Source organism: Hippocampus guttulatus, chromosome 3 (genome assembly GCF_054856545.1).
Source record: "Hippocampus guttulatus isolate MCC_2025c chromosome 3, RoL_Hgut_1.0, whole genome shotgun sequence".
Taxonomy (NCBI): domain Eukaryota; kingdom Metazoa; phylum Chordata; class Actinopteri; order Syngnathiformes; family Syngnathidae; genus Hippocampus; species Hippocampus guttulatus.
In genome coordinates, this window is record NC_141263.1 from 26,681,803 (window position 1) to 26,694,617 (window position 12,815).

The 12,815-nt window shown below is 45.0% G+C and overlaps 1 protein-coding gene across 1 annotated transcript in view; it reads right to left on the reverse strand.

The window, feature by feature from the left end:
- Positions 1 to 10,865, reverse strand: part of gpc5a (glypican 5a) — a 72,078-nt gene extending 61,213 nt beyond the window's left edge. The window contains exons 1-2 of the mRNA XM_086107827.1: positions 10,583 to 10,865; positions 7,396 to 7,557 (exon numbers count right to left, since the gene is read on the reverse strand). Coding sequence (XP_085963953.1) covers positions 7,396 to 7,557; positions 10,583 to 10,724 — 304 coding nt within the window. The 5' untranslated portion in view covers positions 10,725 to 10,865. The remainder of the gene's footprint in view (positions 1 to 7,395; positions 7,558 to 10,582) is intronic.
- Positions 10,866 to 12,815: the final 1,950 nt, after the last annotated feature.

A 12,815-nucleotide genomic window follows, 5' to 3' on the forward strand; every position in this document is an offset into this window, starting at 1 on the left:
TTTTCTGTGTGATGTTAAAAAGTTAAACTTCACTTTCTTTTTTTTCTTTTTTTTTTTTAAAGAACGCGAGTTTGTAACGAGCTGAGGTTTTGCAACCGCAGCCACCAAATGAAGTCGACACGGTTTTGCGTGGGCGACTCGATCCTTGCTGTCCCCCGCAAACATTTTTTTTTTAGGAACTCCGTTGACTCGAGTGCACCAATGTGACACGGAGAAGTGAGATTGCACTACTCTGTAAATCTCAAAAAGGGCCATAAAACCTGTCATAAAAATGCAGTTATGGTTTAGGAGCAGTGCATCATCTCATTTCCAAAATGGCCTAAAGACAAGCCCCGGCAGCTATAAATCTCCATTTCAAACGCACCCACGGGGGCACAAACTATGTAAAATGCTGACAAAGTGGGTGTATTTTTAGAGCTCATCACCAAGCATGAAGTGGGTGGCAATAAAGTGCATATTTGTAGACTTTGTGAATGTGTGGACGCTATGTGCGACGTAGCACTGGGACACGGTGGCCCCACAAGTGGCAGCTCTACATTCGTGGACGGCGTTGTCTCACTAGTATGTGTGTGTGCGTGTGTGTGTGTGTGTGTGTGTGTGTGTGTGTGTGTTTACTGAAGCCACGAACCATGAATCACGCCTCGCATATCACAAAAATTGTTAATGTTTAAACAACACACCTGAACAAATGCGTAAAACACACGCCCTCTGGGGGAATTTTCACACCAAAAGGATTTTAGGCATTCCGGGGTGATTTATAGGAAAACAAAAAAAACAAAAAAACAGTATAGAGCTCCAATTTGCATGCTCCGGATTTTTGTGGCAATGCAAACTGTGATCTAAAATCAACCGTGATGCACGACGAGCTTTTTTGCCCACAAGCACATAAAAAGCACGACCGCATGTCATTAAGCGACATGATTAGAAAAGTGGCTGGAAGACGGAGGGGGGAAAAGCAGCGTCGCGGTTCCTCCGCCGAGTTTGTTTCTCTGAAGCGCCCCAAAACGGCTGGATTGTTGAAGGCTATTGACTCGGACTAATCCCGTTTCCCACTAAATCCTCATCCTCTGACTTCAAACGCTGTGCAAAGACTTTCAACGGGATCTGGCATCCTCCCAAACCTTCTCTCCATCAGTCGTTCATTCTTCTTCGCTCGCTGTCCTCCCCTGGATCAACTGTCTACAAAGCAGAGCCCAAATTCATGTGGGAATCTTGAGGAGGGCCCCCGCTTTGGACTACGTGTATACACACACACACACCAGCGCCCAACCTATTCAAAATACGCCACCGTTGGTCTTTCAACAAGCTGGGTCGGTGTGAGTGCTCTTCTTGCGGCAAATCTTTTTCAAGCAAATGATTACATGCACAACAGTGATTGTTTGCATGGACGGCGCTCATTAATAATAGACTAGTCTTTAGACCAGGTGAAAGCAGGTCTAAGTTGTGGTGCAGGTGGTGTAACGCGATTTGGGTGATTTCGATCCAGGCGCAGGCAGATATGTGTTTCGTAGATGGCATTGTATTTCATTCATAAATATGAAAATTCAGTTTACAGCAGCCAAGAGCGCCACTAGCGATTGTTTGATCTAACTTTCTGCTTCATGTCAAAGGCAGCTTAGCACCAAATGCTCTCGTTTTGGTCCTGAATGAGCGAGCACATTATGTTGTCGCTGCTGCTCAGCCCTGTAGCGGATCAATTCTAATCGGCTAAATCAGGGGTGCCCAAACTTTTTTGATCCAAGATCTACTTTTCGATCAACCAACCTCCCGCAATTGACCCGTTACCGCGCGCGCACTTACACACGCAAGCCTTGATGAGCAACAGCCATAACGGCCCCTAAGATGAACAAATCAGCAAAATTAATTAGACACAAGAGTTGATGAGTTTGTTAAAAGAAAATCACTGCCTATCTTAGTGGGAGACCTGACGCGGAGGCATGCGACGCACTTTTGCAGGCCGTTAACTATCGCAGCTCATGTTTTAAAATGCTTCTCTTGGTCCTCCAAATTGCCATTCTTTGCGAGTGCCATCGGTGAACCGTGCACGAAACGAACTTTGACTGATAATAATAATAATAAACTTGTCCAGACTGCTGAGCACAAACAACTTACGGAGACGCAGGTCACGCGCCACTGTAAGTTAAAGGTGACCTGCTTTATTTTATTTCATAAATACTTTTTGTGAAAGTGAGAGTGATAGGATGTTTAAGGTGCTGTGTGCATTAACAGATAGAATGTATGACTAACTGGCACAGAGACACACAAATATTGTTTTGTTTTGTTTTTTTACTCTACACCACTCGCGATCAAATTGGAACCGATCGCTCACGATCGACGTGATGGGCACCCCTAGAATTGCTTTAACCGATCTTTATGATGGATTGCTATGAGTGTGAAATAAACATGCTTATCAAGGCCACGGCTGTCAATTGGATTCTTCTGCATGGAACCCCTTGAGAGCCTCGAGCAGGGAGTGTGGACAACAAATCTATCTCCGTTCATCTATCAATGCCAGCAACGTATAGTGGCAGACGGAACAATGAAATGTTCTTCGACGGCAGAAGATACAATAAACTGGTGCATGCACTTGTTGCCGCTCATACAGCAGAAATGAATCATGGCTTCTTGTGCAAGTCGATCCAGCTGGGTTGGTGGTGCGCCGTGAGATTTTTCTGATGTAAAATGGGTGCCGTGGCTAAATCGAGGTTGGGAAAGAATGGGTTCGGGTAATGCCACTACAGACATTCTTTTCGGAAACCAACCTAAACTAAAACATTGGCAATATAGAAATAGTTATCATTGTTTTGAATCATAAGCTATTGTCTCTGCGTGGTATGGTTTCTATTCGTTTTATTTTTGGGCATGGTTCGGGTCAGGCTAAAAATAAAAACGGCAGCGAGCGTGGCGAGAGCTGCGATCAAAACCAAACACTGGATGAAGACATTCCTCATCCTTCGTCTGCGTGTCCGTTCACCCGAGCGCCTCCTACCAATCTCTTGCACCCAAAACACGTTGGCGGGAATGTCGAGTCTTGAACCAAAGTCGCTATGAGCAGCCCAAATCCATATCATGCTGTATAAAAAAAAAATTGTATTAGCATAACTCAAGTTTTGTTTTCTTTTTGATTTTTTTTTTTTTTGTCCGGCAACAGGTGAGACAACAAACTGTCGTCTCCTTTGTGGGCCCAACACAATCCAGACTCATTTTCTATTCATAAGCTTTCAAAGCAGCAGGTCCCTTTTGGAGTCAGTAAGCAAACACGCATTTCGGAATATGATTTGTAATTTTAACACACCATGAAGTTCACATCAAGAGACTTTTGTGAAATGAATCCCTTTGTGACGGTGTCAATAAAAAATAAATAAATAAAACACACAAAATGGTCGGCACATGCTGCTTCTATTGGATCGCTTATAGGCCAAGCCTGACTAGACTAATATAATATAATATAATATAATATACAATATAAGGAAATGCATGTTCTCCCTGTGTTTGTGGGGGTTTTCTCTTTTTTGAGGGGGTGATGGGGGGGCTTAATTGTGCTTAACGGATGGATAGCGGTTCCTTAATTTCCCCCTATGTGGAAAATAAAGTACAGTACAGCATATTGCATTTAGTAAACTCAAACTTGGGCAGTGATTTCTGAAATCGTTATTTTTCATAACGAAAAAGAAAGGTTCAAATTACAAATAAATTGAAAGAGACAAAATTAGGGGGTGTTCCGTCCCATTTTTTTTTTCAGGCCGATACTGATACAGGTATCCACTCTTTGATACTGAGTGCCAATACTTCTAGTGCTTTTGATATATATAATTGAATTTAATCAGCAGCTTCCACGAAACCCGATGCTGTAACCCAAACATAATGCCGATACCGAGAGCTGGTGTCTGTACTCGCCCTTCTGCACCCAAAATGAAGTCCACATTTATGAGCTTTATGAGTCTTGATGCAATAAATGTTGAACCTTTCCCCGAGCAAATCCTTTCGGAATCGACGATCCTCTCTATTATTCCAGAACCCGAACCCTAACCCAATTTTTGTGGCCGCCTTTTTGACCCCAACCCGAGTATCTCCCAGTGCGGCTTGATAGCGGTCTCCAAAACACCCCCTTCTCTTATTTGAAGGCCTCACAAAGCATTACAAAAAACGTCAAATTGACAACTTTATAAGAGCATTCTTTAGGAACCCGTGCTCCTCAGGATCTCAACAACTGACTCAGAGTGGTTTATGTCCCCAGGTTTTATGTGCCCCCTGCCTGGCATGCAGCTAAGACGGAACAGTTTGGTTGTCATGGATGGAGGACAAAACTGCAGAGGGTGGGGGTGGGGAGGTCTTTCTTGAAGCCAGCCTCAGCAAGCTGTGTGTGTGCGTGTGTGTGTGTGTGTGTGTGTGTGTGTGTGCGCGCACACAGTATGCAGAAACCAGCAAATGAAAACATTCCATCCTGAGAGACTTTCAGACAGAAGACGAGAGGAGATAAAGTCATTTGCTGGGAAAGAAGCTGTAAAGGCCGTCGACGACTTTTCATTTTTCACCATCCCAGTTGCCCGGACACGTGTTTTACGCTGTGAGCTGACTTGAAAGGCAGTGCCCAAGTTGCTTTCAGGATGAGATAGCAAGACGCTGTGGCAACTTGCTCTGAAGAAATGAGAAAAATGTAACGAAGCGTTGCAACAAGATCAGTCGCGCTTTGAAGCCACGCGTGTAATTAGCAGCTCATGTGCTTTTCGTTACTCTTTATTTTTAACATGCTGAGCATTTTTCGAAAAGATGCCCTCAAAGCTTTCATAGCCATTACAGACAAAAGCACAGTCCCTCCCTGGAAAAAAAATACATTTTAAATGGCGCTTTGGTTTGTTTATTATTGTTGTTGTTTTTAATCCCCGCGCGCACGTCTTCTGTCCGCTTTCTTCTTATTTCTTTGTAGCTCTTTCCCTTCAACCGTGTCATTTGAAGGTGCCTAATTGAAGGCTTTGCCGAGCAAATGGCTACATTAGCCTTGTCCTGTCTGTGTATGCACTCCTTTGTATTGGTGTGTCTCGAAATACAGTACCGGCTGCCAATCAATTGAAACTGAATCGAAAGGTTTGTTTGTGTGCGTGTGTGTGTGTTTCAAGTTTCACCATGCCCGCTGGCACAGCAACAATGTTTGTAGGAAAACTAGATAAAACAGCTTGTTTCAGCTCTGTAACTTGGGGGGAAAAAAAACATGTTTTTAATCACATATTGAACTGCTTGACAGTCCAAAAGAAAAACCAAACTCGCACGTGAAGAAGGCGCAGTTCACCGACATCACTTCAGCGTCGTTGAGTTGGTTCGGAAAAAGATTCGGTGCTTGCCTTGCATTTCTTTTACGTTCACACATTAGCAGGGGGGGGGGGGGGGGGGGGACATCGGATTTGAACCCTTGACCTCCGCACGGTGAGGCGGGCGCGCTAACCAGTCGTCCGACGTGCTCGCCAGTCGCATTGCTCATTCGGAAACACTAAACCTTTAATTTTGGAGCAGTTGTCTGACACCAAAGTGTGAATTTAAAAGATGATCTGAGTGAGCTGCCGGCTTGACGGAAGCAGCTGCCAGTGTTTGTTGAGAGTTGTTGACAGGGAATTTGGGTTTGGTTTGGCAGGAGCGCACACTCGCTGCCATCTCAGCGTAAGACGCCTGTTGGCACATTCACACTTTTTCAAGCGATTAAACAAACACAACGGGGGGAGAGAAAAAGGTTTTGTAAAAGAATTCAGTTGGCGATAAAGTGGGTGTGGTTTATTTTAAAATGCACAAAATAAATATTGGCAATAACTATAAATCAATGCATGATCAAATAATCATCTGTGAGCATCGCTGTAGTCACACAAGCGCTCGAGTCTATTTGGAGTTTGCCACTTTCCCACAAAGCTCCAAACACAAATTCATCTCACTACTGCCGCAAATATGTAATACTGTCCTTGTATTTGCCACTGACCCAAAATTATTTTCCAAATATTGTGCACGGCTTAGCTGAATTTTACTGCTTAAGTAGGCACAATGGCAATAAAAACAGAGTCCTTCCGTATCAAACCGCAACTAAAAGACCGCAATCGAGCCCGACTCTGCTCTAAATTTGAAAAGGATAACTGTGCATGTTTAAAAACGGAGAGGCACTCCATCCATACATCCATTCATTTTCTGATGCGCTTTATCCTCACAGGGGTCACGGGGGGGTGCTGGAGCCTATCCCAGTCGTATTCGGGCAACAGGCTGAACCCGTTGCCAGACAGTTGTAGGGCACACACGCAGAAGAACGACCAGTCTCCCTCACAATCACACCAGGGAACAATTTGGAGTGCCCAATCAGCCTGCCATGCATGTTTTTGGAATGTGGGAGGAAACCGAAGTAACCGGAGAAAACCCACATAGGCTTGGGGAGAACATGCAAACTCCACACAGGAAGGCCGGAACCATGATCGAACCCACGACCTCTGCACCGTGAGGTCAACGGGTTAACCACCGGACCACCGGGCCGCCCACGGAGAGGCACTGCTAAAGTAAATTGTCTTGATGCTATCTCTGCAGCGGCTCACTGGGTTGTTGCCTGTAAACCGGGAGCCACTCGCCCTCTTCCCTATCGTCTCAACGCGCTACCATCCAAATGGGCATTTTCCAAAATGTGGACGCTCAAGCATCCGCCTCATCGCACGGCGTAGGAATGTGCCGTTGTGCCGCGACAGCACATTCGCAATGAATGGATCGGTTGCTAAGTGCAGTGTGAAAGGGCCACTTTGATTCTCCTCCCAACTCCCCAGACAGTCTGTTTCATATTGAAGTTGTTATTTAGGTCACAGCATATTTTAGGAGGTTATTTCCATACACTGGAGACAAAAATCCCTCTATGGTAGCCGCTTGGTTTGTCACAGCTGTACTCGGCCTGAGCTTTGTTTGTTTTCAGGGCCGCTTCGGTCTTTAAAGGAAACCGCTCTCGCGTCATTAACCGTGAACATGCAGAAAGGCATCAGTAGGCAAGATGCTATCTTGTTATATCTATCAAGATGCAACAACAACAGACAGGAAGGGAGGATTTGTCCTCATTTGTCTCAAATGTATTCCCTAAACATCCACTCGCAAATGTTTCCAGAGCCCAACCTGACAAAAGTAATCCACGCCAACCGGTCTGAGATGTGACAGCTCCGCTGCCCGCGTCGCGCAATAAGGTTTAAATCGGACGCAGTTTAGCGAAGGCCTCGCGGGGCTCTTTCAAGAGCCCCGATCTCCACATCAGAGCGGACTGGCGGTCTCAGAAGGAGGACAGATGCTCTTGTTTGCTTTGAAGAGTGGCACCGACGCTCTGTTTTCAAAGCGCCCTCATCCCCTCCGTTTAACACCTCGGCAGGGAATGCCGTCTGAGCAGCTGAATCCTACCTTGAAAAGCAGCCAAGTTGCGCGAGATGAGAAACTTCAAACTGGAGCTGGAGGTCTGAAGGAGATTTTCGATGTCCCTCCGCGCGGCAACCTGGTACCTCTCCTCCATCTTTTTGGTGCAGCAGGTCTGGCTTTTAGACCTGCACACTTGGAGATCCGAGCCTGGGACATAAAGCGATGGATGTATCAGATGATGACATTGGCTAATTGTTCATATTGCGTAGAGCCTTTTTTTTTTTAATGGTTTTGTTGGTTCATTGCCAAGAAGATTACTGTGAGTTTTGAAGCTTTGACATTCCGGGTTTATATGTGCGAATCGAATTAACCGTTGGTTTGAATGTGAGAGTGAACGCTTGGACAATTTGGAGTCCTCAATTAACCCCACTTGCATACTTTTGGGAATGGGCGAGGAAGTTCGAGCGTGCAGACAAAATCCACGCTTTGGTGGAAACTTTGATCAAACTGTTGAACGTTTCCGTACTTTTTGGACAACTTGCTCTTCTCTAATGAGGAGCAGAGCTGCTAAATTCACAAGAGGTGCTCGATGCCATGAAGTTGCATAAGATTTCCCGGTTCACGGACAATTGTAATTGGAACAGCATTGTGACATCATGAGAACAAGATGACTCCTCACAAGTGATCACCAGTATTGTATGTCGCCCATTGCAGGTCTTCATACTGGATGGTCTCAGAGGGAAGTGGCCACTGAGCTTCGAGTCATCGGTACATTGCAACGCAGTCAGAATGTGGAAGCCACACACAGCACACCTTGTGAATTTCAACTCTTGTTCAAGCTGCTTGTTCAACAGCAAGCTGTGCAACAAGTACTGAAACATTGGACGAGTTGGAAATGTAAATTTGAAAGTTCAGAGAAAGTAAATTAAGTTCACCAGAAAAGATTGTCACTCATATTTCAATCGAAACAATAGAAATTATATAAATTGGGGGTTGCATTAACAGCGAGATGACAAAAAAAAAAAGGTCAAAAGAGGATGAACAGCAAAATTGCACAAGCACAAGGGGCTAATGTGATGCAGTGGCAGTTCTGGGGGGGGCAGCGGGGGCCAGTGCCCCTGTAGCACCGATTCTGGCCCCCCCTGTGGCCCCCCCTCCGAGCGCAGATTACGCAGTCGTGCCGAGTCGCCGACGCGAAAGGTGGAAGAAAAGTGCGTGATTTAACATTCTAGTCGGACCCTTTAGTGCGCTGCACCATTTAAAAATGAGCGGGAAAATGAGAAGCAGTCCGCAGAGAAGGAAATTACCACGACACGAGTGCTATGTGTGTGTGCGTGTGCGCGCGCGCGCGTGTGTGTGTGTGTGTGTGTGTGTGTGTGCGTGATTGTGTGAGTGTATGTGCGTGTGCGCGTGTTTGTGTGTGCGTGTGTGTGTGCGTGTGTGCGCGTGTGTGTGCGGGTGTGTGTGTGTGTGTGTGTGCGTGTAACTTTTTTAGTCTCCCTTTTTATTTTAATTTTTATTTAACAGGATCAATATATAAGACATTGCCTTTTAAAATTTGGATAATTATATGTATGTAAAACATCTAGCTTCAGTGTATTTGCAATTTTTGTCCCCGGCAGGCTGGTACCATATCATCCCCTGGCTTGAATATTCTCAACAGATGGACACGGCGTATTGTTACGCTTGCAGACATTTTAGCCCTCCTAATACTGTTTTTTTCTCATCACTGTAATGTTATGACTACAATTTCAAAGTCTGAAGAAATAAAAAGTCAAATAAGATTTCGAATCTGTCTTTTTAGCCCTGGGTTGAATGTGCCCCCTCCCCCCCCCCCCATCAAAACCCCTGGCCCCAGCCCGGCCCCCTCAGTGAAATTGATCCAGAACCGCCCCTGATGTGATGTGGAGAAAAACACTGCCTGGAGCAAGAAAACCCAAACATCTTGATTTTGTGATAAAAGCGCCATTATCACGCCACAGACTGATGTGTCCGATTTTCCACTACAATCAAACGTCAACAATCTGCGGTGCACCCAAGCAGGACAACTGGAACATCTTGAAAGCCAGCCGAGGCCCGACAAATGTTCCTCTGGCATGTTGAGACGGAGTGAAGAGAGACCATCAACTACTGTACATGTGAGGTTCAATGTGATGTGAAGGCACACGCGGAGGAATTTCACCACGTTCCACAACAACATTAAATCGGTGCTCATCTATCTTTGCTTGGTTTCATCTGATGCTACACGCACGTATACACTGTGGGGAAGAAAAAAAAACTTCTTATTGTTGACTTTTTCCATTATCTGGGGGAAACCGAAATCCTCTCTCTTGGATTCTTGGAGTTTATGGCACTTCATTTCCAACTCACACTCAACGTGCTCTGCATTTCACGAGTATATCTGATATTTGATGAAATCGTCGTCGAGAAAATGTTTTCCATCTTCCATGTTTCCAATTGCAATTGGTCTTCGCAAAAGCACGCGGTTTATGTTTTAGCAGGTGGGATTTCAGTTGAAGTGGTGATGTCCCAGGAGTTACCAAATGATAGCTAAATGTCAGGTGGATTTTTTTTTAGGCTGCAATTCCGCTAATCCGGCATCTTTGAGCTAAAATAATGTCAGTGCAGGTTTGAAATTGAGTTTTTAGGCTCGTTTTGACATTTGAATGTGCTACCACAACATGCGTGTGAAAGGGAAATGTTTGGAAGCAGCAAGTTGTCGGTCAATATGTAGACTAAAATGTCAACTTTTGTATCCGGTTCAAATTTGAAGCTTCATTAGGAATATGAAGACAGCTTTCACGGAAGCCTCATTGACTAAATCACTGTGCGTTCATCCCTCCAAAAAAAGCGAGTTCCGACAACATAACGCTTTCCAATTCGTCCAGACGCTTTACAGTGCGGTAACGTTATTTTTTTTTATTGTACCTGTACATCATCGTATGGACAACAAACTTTTCAATGATGGCCCATGAGGATACGTTTTATCAATGGCAATGTAATATTTGCAATTTATTTACACCGATAGATACCACACACAAGACGTCCGATTGCGGACAAACAGCTTTGAGCGTTAGAAAATGGACAAATGACAGGTTGACAGCAACCGTGCTGTCCGTGACAAGCGCTAATATCGTGGAAACCGTCCATCCGAATGCAAACACGGTAGTGAGTTTAAATGGCTCGGTGTCCGTTCAAAAGCGTTCGCCGAGCCCGTGAAGCTCGCACATACCTGGCCTGGGATTTAAAGGCAGCATCTGGCTCGGTCCAATTTGCCGGAGGTGAAAAACTTTGCGCACTTCGTCGCATTTGTGCGGGTTCCCAAAGCAAACGGCGAACAAAATCGCCAGCAGAAAAGCGCGGCTAGTCCACATCGTACAAGTACTTCTGAGAAAAGTGTTTGCTTAGAAGCAGTTCGGAGTGTCGCTTTCCACTCGGGTGTGCCCCGACTACATGGCAGCTTTTCGGGGAGGCAATGTCAAGGAACCGATGGGAGAGGGCTTACATCCATTCGGATACAAAGTTACAGCTGTGCGAGTGGCGTGTCTTCAAATGGAACGCGTTGCAAGTTAGCGGAGGCGGTTCGTGATACCTGCTCTCGACTCTTTGGCTGAGTGGTGGCCGACGGTACGACGTCACCACCTACTGGATGAAAAGTGCAACCACATTCCGCCGCGCTTATTTTTTCCCCCCTTCTGAAGTAGTTTCCAAAACATCGACTCAAATCAACAGGCAGGTTTTTTTTCTTGAAGCAATTTGTATGCAACGTGATGTGCATTCTCAACTACTACAACTCTTTATCTACTTTCTAATTTTCCTTTCATAATTTTTGTTTGACTTTTGTCAACCTGTTATTGTGTGTACTATATATGCTCAATAAACAAACAAACTACACTTGTAGGTGAATGCAGACCTCGACAATTCAACTGTACGAGAAAATCTGTCTGAGAGACGAAGGGGTGGTGGTGGGGGGGGGTCCACACAAGTATTAGTGGCAAACCATATTATAGTGACCTCTGATCATTATGTCAGAGTAATGACAAAGTCAAACAAAACAGAACCATTTGTTCTGGCTTCCCTTTAGCCATTAACTCCCTAAACAGTCACTGACTTAGTCACCCTTCTTGTACTACAAATACTGCTACTTGTCACTCTAAAATGGTTCAATCATTGTCTGCACCAACTGTACAAACTCTCATAGTATTGTATCCTACCACTGTTCACTTTAGCTCTGCTTGATACTTTGCATTGTCTCACAGTTGTCACTGGGTGGTACCACCGCACTACGGTTCACTTACATTACGAAATGTCCTTCCATACCTATTTGTCATGTCCTTGTTTACGATGATACTAATGCAGCGTGTTATACCGGAGACAAATTCCTTGTGTGTTCTACATACTTGGCCAATAAAGATGATTACGATTCTGATTTAACCATTTTTATTCACATGAGCACACATACAAAACATTGTGCCACTTGCACCCGCGTTCAATTGTTCAAGGTCACATCAAAACATCACGTGACGAACGAGGAGCAGTTGGGATCACAGTTCAGGTCTGTGTGGCCATATCCTCATTCTGCTACAGGCCGGGACAAGTGCAATACCGCCAAAATATATAAGCATTGCTACTAATCCCCACCTGCACGAGAAGGGACACCTCCACAAATCTGCGTTGTAAGCCATGTTCATAGAAGCACATGAACAAAGTATGGTGAGAATCCCACAAAATATCAAGCGATATTTCATCCACCTAGTCAGTTTTGCATGGATTTGCACAGCAAACACCAGTTAAAGCTGAATGCAAACCAGCAAAACTGACCAGGCGACGATCAGCGTAACTTCTGATCAGCGTAACTTCGGATCGCTGGACACGCGCGTGTGCATTCCAAAATGAGTCTGCCAAGTTAGAAATACTTCAAGTGCTTACATTGCAGTAGATTGAAGAAGAGCACTACCTGCACTATAAGCACTTTAGTACTGCTGAACCCACGGAGCATCTTGAGGAGACCTAGAAAACAATTCTGCCATTGCACTCGGCACAAGAAAGCATTTATTGCGAGTTGAGATTTCTGGGGATGCCACATCCAAAAACCAAAGATCCAAACAGGTGGAGAGCAAGCAGGCCACCATCAGTTTTGCATAGATTTGCACAACTCATCTATTCTTGTAGTGCAACTATGCAAAACTAGCAGAGAACTGCAAGACATTTGAGCCCAATTAGAAATTAGGATTGGTCTGGTGGCGCATATCACAGCCCCTTATGCCAGAAGGAGCACTTAGGGCAGTAGGTGCTAGTCTATTTCACTATCTGCACTAGATGCACCTTAGCACAAAGACAGTTCTGCAAAAGACACATGCAAGATGAGGGCGTCCGGACACACGTGTCTGCAGATTGCTTTAAGTGCCTCCACTGCAGTAGGTTTTGCACAGAACTACCTGCACTGTAAGCACTTTGACAATACA